The sequence below is a fragment of the Myotis daubentonii genome, chromosome 18 (genome assembly GCF_963259705.1).
Source record: "Myotis daubentonii chromosome 18, mMyoDau2.1, whole genome shotgun sequence".
NCBI classification, from domain to species: domain Eukaryota; kingdom Metazoa; phylum Chordata; class Mammalia; order Chiroptera; family Vespertilionidae; genus Myotis; species Myotis daubentonii.
Genome location: NC_081857.1, coordinates 34,411,696 through 34,432,003, shown reverse-complemented (window position 1 = coordinate 34,432,003; position 20,308 = coordinate 34,411,696). Strand labels below are relative to the sequence as shown.

The following is a 20,308-nucleotide window of genomic DNA, read 5'->3' as shown; positions in this document are numbered from 1 at the left end:
TACCGCCTTTCAGCTCTTAGCTCAAGCGCCACTGTTTCATGTTTGGCTACAGCACAGAGGCTGCCAGAGGTGACACTGGAATATCTAACTGCCCCCCACCCAGCGGAGTTGGGGGTGATCATTTCCCAGTGAGCGTCCTGTGTCCGGCCCGGGATGGGTGTGAGGGATCCGGTGGGGACCAAGCGGGCACAGCCCCACTCCCCTTGCTTATCACCTTGTCTGTCCTGGACGCTCTGCTTTCAGTGAAGGGATGTGGAACATGTCGGATTTTCTAAGAAGCCACATTGCACTGTTTGGCTCATGGTGAGGTTTCAGGCAATGAAAACCCCTCAGTCTTCTTCTTTTCCTTTTTGAACTTCTAGAATAAAATTTGTTCTCACCCATTTCCATAGGCATTTTACACGAAATCTCTACTCACCCCGGTTGTGTACTTGTTCATCTTAGTTCTTAAAACTTAACGGAGAACGTCACCTTTTCTCGTTGATTTAAACTTTTCCATTCTGGGCCACCACCTGGTTTTACTTTACTTGCTTGTGTTATAAATTCTCCCTGGCAACAGGACAAACCTCTGCCTCAGGACATGGCTACCTACGCCCCATGGGCAAAATACAGCCCACCCCTGTTTCTTAAAATACAATTTGTTGGAATACAGCCCCTGCCTTTCGTTTGCCCACATACACTCTGTGGCCACTGTCATGACAAAATGGCCGAGTCAAGCAGTTGCTATGGAGACTGTAGGGCCTTCGCAAAGCCTGAGATGTTTGCTGTCTGGCTCTTTATGGAAAATGTTTGACAACCCTGCTCTCTTTAAGTGGCTAGTGTTCCATCTGTCTTCACCATGTGTTATGTTCCTGGGAAACTTGATTTGACTTATTATTTCTGCACCGGTTATAGATCTGATTAATTTAACAAAGAATCTAAGGCTTCCATATTGGTGTCTCGCCCAGCAGTTCTGCAGGTGGGATCCTCTCCACCACACTCCTACTAGCGATGGCAACTCCACACCATCCTGTTGAGCACTTACTCTGTACAGGACGAGATGACACAGAGATGACTAAGGCAGGAATAGGCTCCATTCATTATCTTCAGTCGATTGAGGCATCTATAGGAACAACGGATTTATGGCAGCAGATGAACGCAATGGTAGATTGAAGTCATGTGCCATCACAGTCTCTTACAATGGGACAGGTGTTCATCATCTCAGAGTTTCATGGCCTCCCCGGGTGAAAGGGATTCTTCTTCCCATCCTATAGGCAAGAAACTGAAATTCAGAGGGGTGGGGACTTATCTAGCATCACCCAGCCATCTGCAGAAGAGTAAGAGCTCAAACTGAGGTTGGCTGACTAGTCCAGGGCTCTTTCTGTAATAAGCGTGACAGGTGCTTGTTTTGTCACATGCTCTCGAAGTGCTGGTTTGTTCCAAAAAGGGGGAAAGAATTCAGACTATAAGAGCAGGGGACCGCTTTGCACTCTGCCCTGATCCCCAGATTTCCATTCAACCCAATGCATGTTGATTCAATAGCTCCTCTGTGTTGCCTTATGATGGTGTTCAAATAGACACACAAGAGCATGTTTTTGTTACAGTCTCCCATGACTGAAGGCGGATGCTACAAGTTCTAAAGTCTGTCTTTAGGGAATCTTTGTGTTGCTTAATGGCCTGTCTCCAGCAGCTCTTTGTACCACCCTGCTGGCAGCCGGAAATGGTTTATGGATCTTCTGTTCTCCATAGCCAAGGCATGACCAGCCCCATTAGAGGGCGCTGATGCAAAATGGTCTTTATTCCCTAAGTGTGGGCCAAGTACCTTCTAGCCATTAAAGTGACAAGTTGGGGTGCTGTGTGCAAAAAGGCACCCCTATTGAAGGAAAACATTGAGCAGTGTTTAGGAGTCTGAAGTGGCTGGAGTTAGCATCACTACTGAGTAAGGGTTACTGGCTTTGTCCAACATCAGCTCCCAACACACACATACGCCTAAATTCCTCACCTGAAACATTTTCCCCGATGGAGAGAGAGGTATTCAGTGTAGTATTAAGTATGGGTCATTCAAATGCAGTAAACTGCGAGACTTCCGCTTGGCAACTATGATATTTAGTAATCTTTCCACCCAAAAAGAACTAGTCAACATTTGAGCCCTCCTGAGAAGTAAGCTGCAATGAGATACAATTGAGGCTGCAACTGCTTCCTCTTAAGACAGTGATGGCGAACCTATGACACACGTGTCAGAGGTGACACGCGAACTCATTTTTTTTTGGTTGATTTTTCTTGGTTAAATGGCATTTAAATGTATAAAAGAAATATCAAAAATATGTCTTTGTTTTACTATGATTGCAAATATCAAAAAAATTCTATATGTGACACGGCACCAGAGTTAAGTTAGGGTTTTTCAAAATGCTGAAACGCTGAGCTCAAAAGGTTCGCCATCACTGTCTTAGGATCTTCCACCTTGACTTTTTGCTCCTTTTAAATGATGTGCCCAGTGAGTGCTTCGATAACTCAATAGTCAGGAATGTGAGCTCTGGACTTAGACTCCTAGGTTCAAATCACTCTCCGGTTGTAGTCTTTAGCAGTTAATTTCTATTGGACTCGATTCCCTCCTCCATAAAATGAGAATAATACCCATTACTTCGTAGGATTTGTTATAAGGATTATAGGAGATATTCATGTGAAGGAGAAGTCATAAATGTTAGAGATCATCATCATTATTGACATCAGTGACAAGCTGGCCGTTTGAATCCTTTCTACTCCTGAAAAGGAAACCAGACAGCCGTACTTTACTACCTAATTCTTAATACAACAGTGGAGAGAACAGGGCAAGAGAATGAAATTCAAGCATAGGCTTGGCCACAAAATGGGATCCTCAGCCCAGAAGACTAATTTAGAGAAAGAGAAGTGTAAAGTTTCATAAAAAGTCAGGATATCAAGGCGGTGTGGACAGAGGAATATTTGGATAAAATTGTCTGAGTGCTTTACAGTTAAATGAGGAGTCAAGATAGTTTAATCCAGGAGTTCCAAGTGAATATATGGGAATTAATGGGAAATGAAGTCACTAGAGACTCCTATCCTGAGGCTCTTTATACCTGTATTAATTAGCTAATTCAATTTACATGTAGATTTGGGTGCAAATAATTAGCTTGGGAATTTGCATTCGTCTGCTCAGACTGCCGTGACAAAATGCCATAGACTGGGTGGCTTAAACAGCAGGAACTTATTTTCTCACGGTTCTGGAGGCTGGGAAGTCCCAGATCAAGATGCCAACTGACTGAGGGCCCTCCTCCCAACTTACACACTGCCAACTCCTCAATGCGTCCTCACATGACACAGAGAGAGACCCTCGTGACCTCATCTAAACCTAATTATCTCCCAAAGGCCCCATCTCCAAATACTACCACATTGGCAAGCAAAGCTTCAACATATGAATTTGGAGGAAAAAATTAAGTCAGTCCATGGCACTTGGGGAGGGTACACAAGTTAAAAGGAAAACCATTCGAGTGAGCAGCATTCTTCCCCCCGCTCTCCTCCTACTTAGCCATGCTCCAGCTCTTCCATAAGAAATGGGTGATTACTGAAGTGGCAGGAATGGTGTCATCATGAGAAAAGTTGAAGAAGGAGGAAAAGGGATTGCTTAAACATACATGCGGAGCTCTGGGTGGGAACACAACGAAGCTGGGCCATGTGTCCTCCACAACCACCGCAAAATGCTGTTTTTGTCTCCTCTGGACCAGAGAAGTGTTGAGGGTTGGAGGGAGGTGTTATGGCGAAAGCAGGTGAAAAAGAGGAATTGGGGAAAAGGAATGGACAATTAGCACATACGAGTGAGAAAGCAGAAATACAAGCCAACAAACCACAGAAAGAAGAACCTCACACCCCTTGCCCCACCCAAGCTTTGACCTTGGGCGCAGATGGGTTTTGGATCCGTCGTCCTCTCCCACCCCCTCAGCACCAGGCAACTTCTGAAGGAGGAAGACTGCCTGCCCTCAGGAAGAAGCCCTTCAGACACCAGGAGAGGCAGCGAGCGCCACAGCACTGGGGCAAGGCTTTGCTCTCTGGGACAGTAGGAGAAACACCTTAAGTCTGTCGGTTTCTTTCCTTTTTCTTTTCTTTTTAAATATATTTTTATTGATTTCAGAGAGGAAGAGAGAGATAGAAACATCAATGATGAGAGAGAATCATTGATCGGCTGCCTCCTGCATTTCCCCCACTGGGGATCAAGTCTGCAGCTCAGGCAGGTGCCCTGACCGGGAGTCAAATCGTGATCTCCTGGTTCATTGGTAGACGTTCAACCACTGAGGCACGCCGGCCGGGCTGGTCTGTGTTTCTGCTTTTGAGTAAGGTGGAAGTTCAGTCCAGGAAAGGGAGGGTGAGAAAGTACTAAAGAGGAACTGAAGAGCTAGGAAGAGCTAGACCTTTTGAAGGGGCTGCCCTGAGCTGCCCAGGAAGGCTGCCTCAGATCTCCATCAAAAGAGTTATTAACTCTTCCTCTTCTCATTGTTGGACTGAAGCAAATCCCTCACTTAGCCTTCATTCAAATGCATGCAGACCTTGAGAGAGGACCAAGAGGGAGAGGAAGGAGGCGGCTGGTTAGCGGAGAAGTGAGAAGTGACAGGTGTTGTGAGGCAAATTGACAGGACAGAAGATGATGCAACTGAATGAGTGTAAGGTGACAGCCATTGTCCTGAAGAGCCACATCCCCTTGTGGCTTCTAGTCTGTGTTGTGTCCTGTTTACCAAGAAAAAAATCACCCAGGTTAACCTCACTTCCTTTTCTGCTATACTTTGGAGGCTGGTTAATCAAGAGCTAGCTATATAGAGCATGCAGGATCTGCAGTGAGGTGCTTGGGCCAGAAGGAACAAGTGGCATTTATGGGACTCCGTGCCTGACTAAATGACCGTACCCAAAGCATGACGACTAAGCGTCATGTTTACCTGGAGATCTCTCCGGGTTGTGCTCAAGTGCCTGTTCAGAATTTTTGCTGACAACTTGAAGGCAAAGGGAGCAGCTTGTCAAGTGTTCAGTTGACACAGAGTCAGGAGATGGCACTAATAAGCCAGCTGACAGTAGTGGACAGGTTAGAATGATGGATCAGAACTAATGAGATGAAAGATAGAATCCCTAGTTAAGTTCAGGCAGTTCGATGCACCAGGTAAGGGAGATTTGAGTTCACGTGTGAAAAAAGAAATATGTGATTTTGGTTGATTGCACGCTTGATAAAAATTACTAATTAGGCCGAAACCGGTTTGGCTCAGTGGATGGAGCGTCGGCCTGCAGACTGAAGGGTCCCAGGTTCGGTTCCGGTCAGGGGCATGTACCTGGGTTGCGGGCACATCCCCAGTGGGAGATGTGCAGGGGGCGGCTGATTGATGTTTCTAACTCTCTATCTCTCTCTCCCTTCCTCTCTGTGAAAAATCAATAAAATATATTTTTTTAAAAATTACTAATTAGTATGACATGTTTGCAGCTTTAAATTGCTTATATAGAGTGGTCAGTACATTTTAAAAAATCATGACAGCAATACATGCGTGTTTTAGAAATTAAAACCACACTCAAGAGGAATGAAAACAAATGCCCATATAAAGAAGTGTGTATTAAGGTTCATAACATTATTCCTAATAACCCCAGAGGGAAATCAACCCAAATATCCATCAACTGGTGAACGAATATCATGGAATACTGTTTAGCAATAAAAAGGAGTGAAGTACAGATACATGCTATATAACATGATGAACCTCAAAAGCATTATGCTAAGTGAAAGAATACGAGGCAATAGACTACATATTCTGCGACTTCATTTATATGAAATGCTTAAAAATGTTTAATGGCCAATTTCTGAAGACAGAAAGCAGATAGGTGGTTGCCTTGTCCTGAGACTGTTATTAGGGATACAATTTTAACACCACTGAAATTCATACAAAATATTGGTACGACTAAAGAATGTGTAAAGTCTCCTGTGTTTTCAAATTATAACCAGAGTCGTTCCTACTATAATGGCAACCTGACTGTGCCTGTGTTAAAGGACAAATTGAAAATGGTCGTTTTTTGAAAGGCACACAATGACATGAAATTGAATTAGCATTACATATTGTTAAGCAAAAAGAATAGAGCCTTCAGAAGAGGAGGGCCTTCAGTTTGGTTTTTATGTTAATATGCTGCTACCTAGTGATCATTTAGAAAATGGCAGGACTCGGTTTGTTTTTTTTTTCCTTCTTGGATTTGTTAAGCCATGTCTGTATACCACAAATATCTGAATGCTTGGCTATGGGGTTGGTGAAATATTTGCGTGAATCACTGAATAATTTATGCTTCACAAAAATACTACAGTGGCAAGAACTGGATTGGGAATCTCGAAAAATGACTTCCAGTCCCCATCTGCTGGTGTCAGCTTTGTGACTTTGAGCTGGGAGAAGATTAATTTGATTCCAAAGTCCAAGGAGAGGCTCTTAAGGCAGTGGTTTAGGAGCAGGGCCTTGGGGCAAGCTCTTAAGGACTCTAAACTTTGAAATCTTATGCTTTAAAATGGGGATAAAAGAATGCCCACTTGCAGGGTAGTTATGACAACTAAGAATGCATGTAAAACCACCTAACATACATCTCAGAAAAGGTTAGGCTAGCTCTGGCCAGTGTGGCTCAGTTGGTTGGAGTGTTGTCCTGTACATCTAAAAGTCTCAGGTTCAGTTTCTGGTCAGGGCACATACCTAGGTTGCAGGTTCGATCCCTGGTCGGGGCGCTTACAAGAGGCAACCGATCAATGTTTCTCTCTCACATCCATGTTTTTTCTCTCTCTCCTTTCCTCTTTCTCTCAAATCAATTAAAACATGCTCGAGGGAGAGTTTTAAAAAAGTAGGCTCCAGTGATGTTTCCCTATTAATTTGCGTCATAACTGTGACCCCCTCCCACCCCATCCCAAAACAATGAGCAAAAGCCACAGGGATATACATTCAGAAAACTAAATATATTTTGGTTTACCAATGAATTGGAAAACACAATTGAATAATTTAATTTTAAAATAAGGTTGCATAGAAGTTGGAATTTTACAAATAACTTGAAACCTGGCTTTGCTGATTATTTTTAAACTAGAAGCCCAATGCACAAAATTTGTGCAAGAGTAGGTCTTCCTTCCCCCAGCTGCTGGAACTGGTTTCCCTCTAGCACCCGGAACCCAGGCTTCCCTCCAACCACAGCTTCATCCTGAAGGACATCCGTTCTAATTAGCATATCACCCTTTTATTATTATAGATCATATGGATAGTGCCAGGATGTCAAGGGTTGGCTGTTCTAGCTGAGCCTCTTACCACTGGTATCTTCTAGATGTCTGACATGTTTATATATGCCAGCCAGCACAACACTGACTAGAGAAAATACGTTCCTTCCATTTCCCCACAAACAACAATGAGTGTTTAAACCACTCTGGATTTCATTTCACACATTGGAGAACCAGTCTGCTTAAGGAGCTACATTGTCTGAAACGGAACAGTTTCTACTATTTCACTTCTTCTTATTTCCTTAAGATGTCAAAATAGCTTAGATAATTAACCTTAGCTCTTGTTTTCCATGCTGACGTTCTGACACTGCTTATACATTATATCTTTTGTTTCTTTGTTTTGTACAGCTTCTATTGAGGGATAACTTAGATACCACAGAATTCACCTAAAGTATGCAATTCAGAGTCTTAATAAATTTGTATAGTTGTGCAGCCATTACCACAATCCAGTTCTGGAGCAAACCCATCACATACTTTGTGTTTGACTAGCCCCGGGATGGAAAGAATTTATTGGACCATTAACCGGTGTATTTAAGCCATCTAGCTCTAGGACCTAGCCTAGGCATTCCTTTTGAGGAAATCAATCTCTAAAGAAAAACCAAATCAAGATCTCAATTTGACTCAAGATAGAGGTCTGTAAAGCACATTCTTCAATGGTTTCTCCACAGGTCTGCAAGCTATTTCAGGACATAAGTTAAAAATGCGAGTAAAGAGTCCGAGTTAATGCACATACCCTACTGTACGTGTATATATTGAAAAGTGTATATTGTACAATTCATTATAGTTTATGCTGATATTATGGCCACCCTTCACCCAGTGACAAACTTGTTTTTTCACTCGTATGAATATGATTAGGTAGGATAAACTGTCCAGAGCCTAAACATTTTTTCCTTTATTTTTATTGTTGACATTATTACAGATGTGTAGCATATCACATATTTATGGAAGAAATATTCCCCCTTTCTGTGATCTGGCTGTGCACACTTTCATGGGGTTGGACCTGAGATATTGGCTGGGATACTTACAGAGGAAGAGCTTCTTCCTGAATGGAGTATTTAGAGAGGCCCTGATTTTGTCTTGTTTCAAAAGGATATTATTCAAAAACGAATTAAATTACTATGCCCCTCTTCCTGCAAACCCAGTGTTTATGGTCTGCTTCTCCCAGTACAGAGTCTATTAAATGTATGTACCTAAAAATGTCTCAGTGCAAGAATTATAATCTGGGGATGATGAAAATGCCTCTATTTGTTTGTCTTTGCTTTGTCTTGTCTCTAAATTTATCTATAGGCATTTCAGAGGGGTGGTTATATATAAACTAACTCCACTTAGGTTCCAGGAACATCTTTATCTTGCCCTACAGAGTTTACTGCTAATCCCACTCATCTCCACATTTAAATACTATTTTACATGATTATTTAAGTGTTCAGTCTCTACCAAATATTGAGTAAGGCTTTTCTGTTTAGTTGTTAGAAACTTTGTGTGTATGAATAAGTAAATTCTATTATTTCTGAAGTGCCCAGTCCACACCGGGCACACAAAAAGCTATTTAAGCCGAAACCGGTTTGGCTCAGTGGATAGAGCGTCGGCCTGCAGACTGAAAGGTCCCAGGTTCAATTCCGGTCAAGGGCATGTACCTGGGTTGCGGGCACATCCCCAGTGGGAGATGTGCAGGAGGCAGCTGATCGATGTTTCTCGCTCATCGATGTTTCTAACTATCTCTCTCCCTTCCTCTCTGTAAAAAATCAATAAAAAATATTTTTTTAAAAAAGCTATTTAATATGTACTTGTTTAACTAATAAATGATACCTCAGGTTTGCCTTCCCTCTTCCAGACCCCGGCGACATTTACATTTATCATATAGCCCAGGCTTCCTAGACATTGCAGCTTTTCTGTCCTGCTGTCCCCACTAAGTACAGCAGCACATGCCACACCATATGTCTGGCCATATGGCCCTCAATAGCTGTAATACGAAACCATCTCTACTGCAATAAGTCTGATTTCTATTCCTCCATTTTTAAAATCATTTTTTTTCTTTTTAAAAAATATATTTTTATTGATTTCGGACAGGAAAGGAGAGGAGAGATAGGAATATCGGCGCTGAGAATCATTGATTGCTGCCTCCTGCACCCCCCCTACTGGGGATTGAGCCCACAATCAGGCATGTGCCCTGACCAGGAATCCAACTGAGACCCTTCAGTCTGGAGGCTGATGCTCTTATGCTGAGCCAAACCAGCTAGGGCTCTATTCCTCTCTCTCTCTCTCTCTCTCTCTCTCTCTCTCTCTCTCTCTCTCTCTCTCTCTCTCTCTATATATATATATATATATATATATATATATATATATATATATATATATATATATATTTCAGAGAGGAAAGGAGAGGGAGAGACAGAAACATCAATGATGAGAGAATCATCCACCAGATGCCTCCTGCACGCGGCCTACTAGGATTCAGCCCGCAACCAGAGCATGTGCCCTTGACCGGAATCAAACCCGGAACTCTTTAGTCAGCAGGCTGAGGCTCTATCCACTGAGCCAAACCGGCTAGGCTATTCCTCCCTTTTTAATGGATAACTTGGATTGTGATTTCAAATGCAGTCCCCTTTCCTTTAATTTCAACCTCGATTTTTAATATTATCAGAGCATACTAGTAGAAAAAAGTTTGACAAAGTTCCCCTCCACCCCTACACTACCAGTGTCTAGAGAACATTCTGTACACACACGGGAGGCAAGCTGCACGGTCCGCTGGGCACCTGCCAGTAATTCGCTGCGTCTATGACCTGGGGGAGTCGCTTTAACCCCTCTGAGACTCGGGGGTCCTCCATAAAATGCTGCCCATCTCTCCAGGTTGTGGAGTAGAGAGACATGCGTGCGTAGGCACTCTGTGGGGTCCAAAGCGCTACACAAATTTAAAAGACTGTTGTGGGGTCCGTTATGCCTGTCCTGGGGCAGACCTGTCAGCTCACCACGCAGCTTTAAGGGACGCCCCCATCACCTCTCACCCGCACCCCCTCTTGCCCCCGCCGCTCCAGCACCACAAGTTCTGCGGCTCCTCCTGCGGGGCCCGCTCCTCCAGGCCTGTCCTCCCCAGTGACCCTGACCGAGCACAGCGCCAGAGCGCCCCCGAGCGCCAGGCCCCGGCGCGGGGAGACCCGGGCAGCTCGCGGCGCTCTGGGCCCCCGGGCCGAGCGAGCCTTCTTTGCAGCGCTCCTCCCTGCGGTTTGTAAACCCGTGTTTCCTCTAGGGCCGCCCCCTAGAGCAGTGGTTCTCAACCTTCCTAATGCCGCGACCCTTTAATACAGTTCCTCATGTTGTGGTCACCCCCAACCATAAAATGATGTTCGTTGCTACTTCATAACTAATTTTGCTACTGTTATGAATCGTCATGTAAATATCTGATATGCAGAATATATTTTCATTGTTACAAATTGAACATAATTAAAGCATAGTGATTAATCACAAAAACAATATGTAATTATATATGTGTTTTCCGATGGTCTTAGGCGACCCCTGTGAAAAGGTCATTGGACCCACAAAGGGGTCGGGACCTACAGGTTGAGAACCACTGCCCTAGAGGGTCTTAAGTGGAAACCCGAGTCGCCCCGTCTCAGTCCAGCCCGTAGCTCCCCAAGTTCCTGCCAAGCGAAGCCTCCCTCTCCCCGCCGACCTCCAGTCTGAACCACCCTCCAGCCTTAGCCACGCCCCCAGCCAAACGCCCCGCCCTCACGCCTCAGCCTCAGATTTGATTTCTGCGCGCGCCAAGTCTTAGTGTAGCTATGATTGGTTGGAGGTGAGCGGACCTCCAGGATGATTGGCTGGTAATAGCTAGAGGGTGGGGTTAATGCCACGGCGGTGAATTATGGGGGCATTAAGACTGATGATTGGTTCTGGAGGACCGACTGAAAAGCGGAAGCAGGCGTTGGGGCGGGACTTCGTGGGAGAGGCCCGAAAAAGAACGCGATGGAATTAGTTAGGTGTCCGCAGCATGGTGAGGGGCCAGGGTCCGAGGGCCCCCCGGGGTCGGTCCACCTGTCATGGCGTAATTGTTGTCGGCCTTCTCTCCTCAGGGACTCCCTGCTTTCTGAAGACCGGCGTTCGCGATGGCCCGAATAAAGGAAAGAGCTTCTACGTGTGCCGGGCGGACGCTTGCGACTTCGTGCAGCCCACCGAGTAGGTCCCGAGCTGGGCCTCCCGGGAGGAGCCGCCGGCTCGGCGCCCGGCGTCACAGGGACTAGGAGCGAGCGGTGGGGCCCCTGGTCTGCGGAGCCGGGGCCCTTGAAGTAGTTGGTAATCCCAGGACCGCGGCGGGTGCTGGGGAGACGCTCCGCGCCTGCTTGCTGTGTGACCCGAGCCTGGTTGCTCACCCTCTCTGGGTCCCCAAGAGCCGTATAATGGGGGATGCTTTCCGGCTCTGGGTTTCTATTGATTTGTCGGGCCTAGGCAACCGGGACATTCCCCTCCTCCGCCCCCTCTAACTGAGGACCTGCAGGCATAGTAGGAAATAGTTGGGCCTTGTTTTGAATTAGTTTTAGGCGGAACTGGTTTTTAAGTGTTGGAGGTCAAAACACCCCGATGGCCCCATCTAAAAACAGGATTCTCTGCATTTAAGTGGTGATAATGATAACCCAAAGAAGCAAGTTCCTTTAGGGGTTAATGCCGAAAGAAAATCCGATAGCTGATTTCAGCACTTTATAGTTTTACAAAATGGGCAGCTGAGACCCAGCAATATTATAATTTTTTAAAGTGAGAAAAGTTAATACTGTTCTCAGAGCGTTCGTGTTTTGTAGTGCTAGCTGTCCACAGTCTCTAGAGAACTTGAAAACGATCACATCATTAAACATTTTTTCCTTCTCTCTATGTACTGAACTTGGTAAAGAAAAATAACTCTTCTCTATTCCATGTAAAGAACATAATGGATATCAACTAGAAAATAAAGTATTTTTTCAACGTGTATTGTTAACTTTTCTGAGAAAATATTCTTTTAGCCCTCTACTAAGGTTTTTAATTGAAAGAAATTACTGGGGTCCACTTTAATTAAATACAAAATGATTTTGAGTAAAACTGTCAAATCTTGAGATAGAAGGAACTAACCAAAAATAAGCTATCAACAGCATATTATGTTAGGGTTTGCTATTTATTTCTAGTTTCTATTCTGAGCTTCTTAGGTTCTGTATCTAGCTCAAGTTTCGTGAAACATGAAAGCATGTTCATATTACAGGCAGTCCTCGGGTTACGTTGGACTTGACGTATGTCGTTTCGTGGTTCGTTTCGTGGTTACATCGCCATCTCCCATTTATTTATATATAAAAAAAAAAAGTTCCGTCATTTTGACGTATGTACATATGTGCTTTATGTTTTTTATTATTTATTTACCAAAAGTAAAGGTCAGGGATTGTTATCTTTCTTTTAAAATTTTTTTTACTGTTTCACTTCATTACTGCTGTGTATGTGCTCCGTGTGAGTGACGTAGGTGCTTATGTAGGTGGTTTCCGACTTACCGGGGAAAATCCCCTTTATGTTGCGCTGTAGGAACGGATCTCCAACATAACCTGAGGACCTGCTGTAGTAGGAATTAAGTATCAATGGTAGCATAAGACTGGGTTTTACATTCAAAGGAACATACCCTTATATAGACTGCCATTTGTACAAATGTACTGTTATACAAACTAATCTATAATAATAAAAGTGTAATATGCTAATTAGACCAGACATCCTTCCAGAGGAAGCCAGGGCTGCGAGGGAAGCCTGGGTCCCGGGTGCCTGCTGGCAGCCGGAGGGAAGCCTGGGTCCCTGGTGCTGGCAGCCGGGGGCAGGAAGGCCTACTCTTGCACAGATTTTGTGCATCAGGCCTCTAGTACAATAATATTTGACTTGAAGACAGTAATTTGATAAACTTGACCTATTTGGAATATGTCTGGTATCCAGAATATAAGCAAAATAAAAAGTGTTGCAGGACATAGGAAAGTAAATTTCTTCATTTAAACCAATTTACTCTCAAATGTCAAATTTTCTCATAATAAGAAGTTGGAGGAGGAGTTAAGTTTATGCCAAGCATGAACAAATTAGGGTGTGTTGCTACAGTAGGTACTTCAGGCATTCCTGGAGTCTTATAATGTAAAGGTCACATACCACAGTGTATTTCAAAACCTTTGAGTCATCAGGAAAAAGATATTAATGTCATGAATTATTTGGGGGGTGGGAAAGATGAAAGCTGTGGGCGCTTTCCCCAGGGGAGTGCACGTACACATGAAATGTCTGGGATTTACAAGCTCAGTGGAAGTTATGCATGGACTCTTACAGTTTGGATTTAATTGTAGGATGTTAGCTTCTGTTCTTTGCCTTCTAAAACAAAATTTCAATTTTTCCCCCCTCTAGCCTTCCTGTTTCTCATTGTTTATTGCACGAGGGATTTGTGGTAGAACTTCAGGGCTTACTGCCACCCCAGGGCACGAAAGAATATAGGTAAGTGTCCAAAAGGAACATCTAAGTACATTTGCTTTTCTTTTTTTCTTGCCTGGAAGAGTTAGAGCCAGGTATGTTTTCCTAGGATTCTTTAATGCTCATTATTTAAAAAAACAACAACACAGCAGTATTTTTGCATGTATTGAATATTGTCTGAGCTGTCACTCCCTCACTGCTGAGCAAAATTTCAGGATTAAACTGCTCCAATGGTCATTAACTTGTCAACTTTCTCATTCTATAATAGACTGAAGTAATGTGTAAAAATGTCTAACATATGTTAAATACTCTGTGAATGTTAGTTGCCCTTTTTATGGGAACTCAGAAGGGCAAGAAAGTCTATTTAGATGTCAGATGATATTTCTCATGAGAATTGAAAGATAAGTAGGAATTCACAAGGAGCAAGAAAGGGGTCATATTTAACTGATTAATACTCTACATTAGGGAACAGAGGCATGAAGTAACAGAATTATATGCATTTGGTTCAATAATAGTTTAGCACATGTTTGAGTAGAGACTTCAGAAGATAAGGCTGGCCAGGAAGGCAGGGGCCAGGTGTGATGGTTTTTATATGATACCAGAGGCCTGGTGCACAAGTAGGGTCCCTAGGCCTGGCTGGCTGCAGGCCAGGGCCTTCCTTCGCTCTGTGCCGCCCCCTGGTGGTCAGTGCACATCATAGTGAGCAGTTGAATTCCCAAGGGGACAATTTGCATATTAGCCTTTTATTATATAGGACTAGAGGCCTGGTGCACAAAAATTTGTGCACTCGGTGGGGAGGGGGGTCCCTCAGCCCGGTCTGTGCCCTCTCGCAGTCTGGGACCACTCGGGAGATAACGACCTGCTGGCTTAGGCCTGCTCCCGGGTGGCAGAGGGCAGGCCCAATCCCTAGGTGCAGCCCCTGGTCGGGCTCAGAGCAGGGCCGATTGGGGAGTTGGGGTGCCGCCCCCTGTCATGCACAGAGCAGGGTGATCGGGAGGTTGTGATGCCACCCTCAGTCACGCTCAGGGTAGGGCCGATTGGGGGGTTGGGGCACCGTCCCCTGTCACACTCAAGGCAGGGTCGATGGGGAGGTTGCAGCGCCACCCCCTGTCACACACAGAGCAGGGCCCATAAGGGGGGTTGGGGCTCTGTACCCTGTCACGCACAGAGCAGGGCCAATCAGGGGGTTGGGGCGCTGCCCCCTGTCACGCACAGAGCAGGGCCCATCAGGGGGTTGGGGCGCCACCCTCTATCACCCACAGAGCAGGGCCAATCAGGGGGTTGGGGCGCTGCCACTCTCACACTCAGGGCAGGGCCGATGGGGAGGTTATGGCTCTACCCCGTCACACACAGAGCAGGGCCCGTGGGGGGGCGGGTTGGGGTGCTGCACCCTGTCACACAGAGTAGGGCCGATCAGGGGGTTGGGGCGCCGCACCCTGTCACACACAGAGCCGCAGGGCGATCAGCGGGTTGGGGAGCTCCCCCCTATCAGGCACGGAGCAGGGCTGATCAGGGGGTTGGGGCGCCTTCCCCTGTCACGAACAGAGCAGGGCGGATAGGGAGGTTGTGGCCCCGCCCCCTGTCACAGAGCCGCAGGGCGATGAGGGGGTTTGGGCGCTGCCCCCTGTCACGCTGATCCTGGTGCTGGGAGGCCTCGCGGCTCCGCTGATCCCGGTGGTAGGAGGCATATTACCCTTTTACTATATAGGGTAGAGAGGCCTGGTGCACGGGTGGGTGCCAGCTGGTTTGCCCTGAAGGGTGTCCTGGATCAGGGTGGGGGTCCCCGCTGGGGTGCCTGGCCAGCCTGGGTGAGGGGATGATGGCTGTTTGCAGCTGGTCACACACCCTTCAGGGTGGGGGTCCCCACTGGGGTGCCTGGCTAGTCTGGGTGAGGGGCTGAGGGCTGTTTTCAGGCTGGGGGTGACTGAAGCTCCCAACCGCTCCTTTTTTCTTTTCTTTTTTTTTATTCTGGGCCAGCTTTAGCTTTGAGGCTTGGCTCCAGCTCTTAGGCCTCCGCTGCTGAAAGTAGGTTTCTGGCCTTTGCTTACAATGTTGCAATCCTGCTGGCTGAAGCCCGGGGGACTAAAGCTGGTTTCTGGGGTTTTGTTTAGCTTCTATATTTGTTACATAGTTGCTTAGAGTTGCAGCTCAGAGGCCTGCAGTGGCAGGCCGGGAACGTTGGAGTCCTCCCTCACTGAAGCAAGCAAGTCTCATGTTAGTTTCAAGCTGCCTGGCTGCCGGCCGCCATCTTGGCTGGCAGTTAATTTGCATATTGCCCTGATTAGCCAATGGGAAGGGTAGCGGTTGTACGCCAATTACCATGTTTCTCTTTTATTAGATAGGATTCTGTGCAGTTTGGAATTTACATATTCTAGATTGATTTCCCCCAACCTCCTCCCTGCAAAATAGAGGCATTCAAAGGCCATCTTCACAATTTTTACATACCTGAATACTGCCTGTTTTATTATTTTTCTTAATTGAACTATATATTCAATAAGATGCACAGATCTTAAGTTTTCAACTGGTTGAGTTTTGAGAGACGTATATACCCATCCTTATGACCAAAACCCCAATCAAAATATAGAATATTTCTATTGCCTAATTAAGTGTTCTTGGACCCGCTTCTAGTTAATCTCCTCATCCACCATAGACAACCACTATTTTGATTCATAATATATACATTCTTTTTTTGTTTGACTTTTATGTAATAGTATCTGTGAAATTCTCCATCTGGTTGTGTTTATCAGTAATTCATTGATTATTATTGCCGAGTTGAATTCTGTTTTATGAATTCCACAGCTTGTTTCATGTGCTCATTTGCCATCTGTGTATCTTTGATGAAATATCTGTTTAAATTTTTTGCCCATTTTTTTTAAATTGAAATTTTTATTGAGATAATTGTAGATTCACTTGCAGTTATGACAATACAGAGAGATCCCTGTAGACTTTACCTAATGGTAACATTTTGCAAAATTTAGTATAATATCACAACTAGAATATTGATATTGATAAAATTCATTGATCTTATTTGTAAAGATAGCTTTACTATACTAATTTGCATACTTATGCATTTAGTTCTATACAGTTTTATCATGTGTAGTTTTGTGTATTCACCATGACAGTCAAAATATTGAACAGTTAAATCACCACAGGAGCCTTCCTGTTGCCCTTGTATAATCATATTCCTGCTCCCCCCCTCACTCCTGGCAGCCATGAATCTGATCTCCATTTCAAAAATATTACATAAATGGGATTATTCAATATGACACGGGACCTTTCAGTCCGCAGGCCGATGCTCTATCCACTGAAGCAAACCGGAGATTTTTGTCTTTTAAATATTGTGCTGTCTTTTATTATTGAGTTGGAGTTCTTTATATATTCTCTATACAAGTCCTTTGGCAGATAAACACATTCTGAATATTTTCTTCTGTTTGTGGTTTTCATTTTCTTAACTGTCTTTTGAAAAGCAGAACTTTTTTATTTTTATAAAGTTCAGCTTATTATATTTTAATGGCTTGTGGCTTTTGTCTTCTCTCTAAGAAATCTTTGCCTACCCAAGATCATAAATTTCTCCAGTGGTTTCTTGTAGAAGTTTTATAGTTTTGCTTATGGCTTTGTTTATTTGTTTGTTTAGTCTATGGTTGACCTCAAATTAATTTTGGTTATCTTATGAGATAGGAGTAGAAGTTTATTTATTTTTCCATGTAATATCGAATGAATGCTATGCATTTGTTTCTGCACTGTTTTCTGAAGACATTCTTTTCTCCATGGAAATGCTTATTAAAAAATCAGTTGAGCCCTAGCCGGTTTGGCTCAGTGGATAGAGCATCGGCCTGTTGATTGAAGGGTCCTGGGTTTGATTCCGGTCAGGGGCACATGCTCAGTTGTGGGCTTGATCCCCAGGAGGGGGTGTTCACGAGGCAGCCAATCAGTGATTCTCTCTCATCATTGATGTTTCTATCTCTTTCTCCCTCTCCCTTCCTCTCTGAAATCAATAAAAATATATTTAGAAATATTTTTTTAAAAAATTAGTTGACCATTTGTGGGCTATTTCTGGACTTACAAATCTGTTCCACTGCTGCCTTAGCCTATCCTTACACAATCAGGTAACATAGTGTGTATCTTCCAACTTTATTTTTCAAGACTGGCTATTCTGGGTCCTTTGCATTTTCATATACAATATAGAATCAACTTTTAAAATTTCCTCAGGAAGCACTGTTGGGATTACAACGAATCTATATGGATCATTTGCGGGAGAACTGACAATAATATTGATCTTCCAATCCATGAGCATGGCCTATTTATTTATGACTTTAAAATTTCTTCCTAGTATTGTTGAATAATTTTCATTATGGAGTTCTGTACCCTTTTTGCTAATTTTAGTCCTCAATGTTTATGGTTTTTGATATGGTTTTAAATGGAATTTTTAAAAATTTCACATTTCGATTGTTTTCTCTGATATGGTGGGGCTAGTATGCTTCTAGTTACTAGAATCTAGTACATGAAACCATTTGCAAACTACTGGGGGCTCTATCATGCAGAAACACTGTTCTAGGTGATAGGAAACCACTGAAGAATTTCTTATCAATTTGCATTAAAGAAGAATGAACTATGGAGGATAGATTAGAAAGTGAAGATAGTGGAGGCAAGGGGACAACTGAAATAATTGCTACATAGCATATTTATTATCTCTTATTGTCGTAGATTCTGGTGCGATGAGTTTCAATACCCCTGTTTTACAGACAGATAAGGAGAAATGTAGAGAGGTTAGAATGGAATCTACGTTCCCATGGTTATAAGTTACATTGCTGGTATTCAAACCGAGTGAGAAAAATGGGCTTGGATAGAGGCAGTGGCAGTGGAATTGGATACACTTAAGATTGCAGGAAACTTGCTGAAAGAGAATTGATAAGACGAACTTTCTGGTAGGGCATTGAAGCATGCTTCTTCCCTTCTTTTTCATCAGGAATAGTGATCATGGTAGCCCTGGGCGACTTTCCTGGGTTGTGAGGACTCAGTGGGGCTGTGTGTGATGCATTTAGTCTGGTGTTTAGGTTATTGTCAGTGCTCAATAAATGGTTGCTGAGTTGGGGTTTATGGGTGATGAGTATACCATTAAGCAAGACAGGAAGAAAGGGTTGGGATGTGATCACGTAGAGAGCTTTGGATTAATCATGTCTTGTGTAATGTGAAACCAGCTAAAAGAGTGAGTGTGCAGCTTTGAAGAGAGGTTTAGGCTAAACATAGAATTTTGAGAACTTATCATTAATATTCTTCATACTAGGTAGGTGAAGCTGAGAGGTGATCATTGTTTTAAAATAGGGCAAAAAAAGTATGCTAAATGTAATTCTTTTAGCCCAAATCCAAAGCACTATTAATAGGAGGTATTTACTAGAGCTTTAAAAAGGTTGTTTTAGGATGAAGAAAATAAAGTTCTGCAGCATACAACCACAACAAAAAACATGCATCTAGCTGTGTGGTGCAGGCGGGAAATATAAGCAGAAGTAGACAAGCCCATGGATGATGATGTCCTTTGCAAACAATAATACATTTAGCCAGAACTCCTATAGTATACTCTGGAGAATGACCTCAGGGAATACAGCCCCTCCTTCCCCCAAACTGGCTTTTCTTTTCAAGAACTTAGGTACTTTATTTCCCCAAATTAATACCATTATGAGTAAAGCTTAACCTGAACAGGAGACAGGTGCAGCCAAGTAATGCCCCTTCTATACACCTTGGATGCAGCTGCATTTGTGTGCAGTTCTCCAATTTAAACACCAGATGGTACCACTCACCCGCATTTGACTGGTCCTTCAGCCATGGCCCTCTGTTGGGCAATGAAGGAAGCTATGCTAGTCATTCAGTAGAACCCGTGGGAAGAACTCTTGCCTTGACAGGAGTGTTTACCACATAAAAGCGGCACACCTTGATTTACAAATGTGAGACATTGTCATTGAGCTCCTGAGTTCATGTTCTCTTTTTTTCTCTCCCTGCCCCCAGCCCTCTTACTTTTTATTCTCAAGGATATGGGATCAAAATGGGTGGAAATAATAATACTCTTTTGCCTATAAATAATAATACAAGTTAGTTCTTTAAGAAACTGGTTTTAGTAGGATGCTCAAAATATTTTATTTTTAATAACACTTTAATCTTTGAATGTCTACAAAATTCCTTGGTTACTTTTTGGGTAAAATTGGCATGCAGATTATCTAGCCCAATGAAGATTACCTAGGCTACTGACAAAGAGGCATTAGGGCTTGGGCCAGAAGGACCCCAGGCCCCAACAACCCTTAAAGAACCCACATCAATAAAGCCAGTACCTAGTAGGTGTTTTGGAGTATCGTTCACTGTGTTGTACAATAGGAGTAATCCTTGTATGTAAAGGATATCAGCACTTTGTAATATGTGTAGCAATTACTTTTCCCAGCTTGCTTTTTGTCTTAGAATTTGCTTATAGTATTTTTACTATATGGAAGTTTAAAACTTATGTAGCCGAAATTCCGAATTCTTTGTCTCTCAGCTGTAGGTTCTTATACTAGTAGTCATGCCAAGAAAAGCCTTCACTTTAGGATTACAAAGATATTCATCTGTGGTTTTTTTTTTCCTTAGGATATTTAT

The 20,308-nt window shown here is 43.7% G+C and overlaps 1 protein-coding gene across 5 annotated transcripts in view; it reads left to right on the top strand.

The window, feature by feature from the left end:
• Positions 1-11,103: 11,103 nt before the first annotated feature.
• TTF2 (transcription termination factor 2) overlaps positions 11,104-20,308 on the top strand; it is a 36,114-nt gene continuing 26,909 nt past the window's right edge. For 2 of the 5 annotated variants that reach the window (XM_059674407.1, XM_059674406.1), the window contains exons 1-3: positions 11,104-11,240; positions 11,320-11,422; positions 13,628-13,714. In XM_059674407.1, the coding sequence (XP_059530390.1) occupies positions 11,213-11,240; positions 11,320-11,422; positions 13,628-13,714 (218 nt within the window). In that variant the 5' untranslated portion in view covers positions 11,104-11,212. The remainder of the gene's footprint in view (positions 11,241-11,319; positions 11,423-13,627; positions 13,715-20,308) is intronic. The other 3 variants (XM_059674409.1, XM_059674408.1, XM_059674410.1) reach the window with 2 other exon arrangements.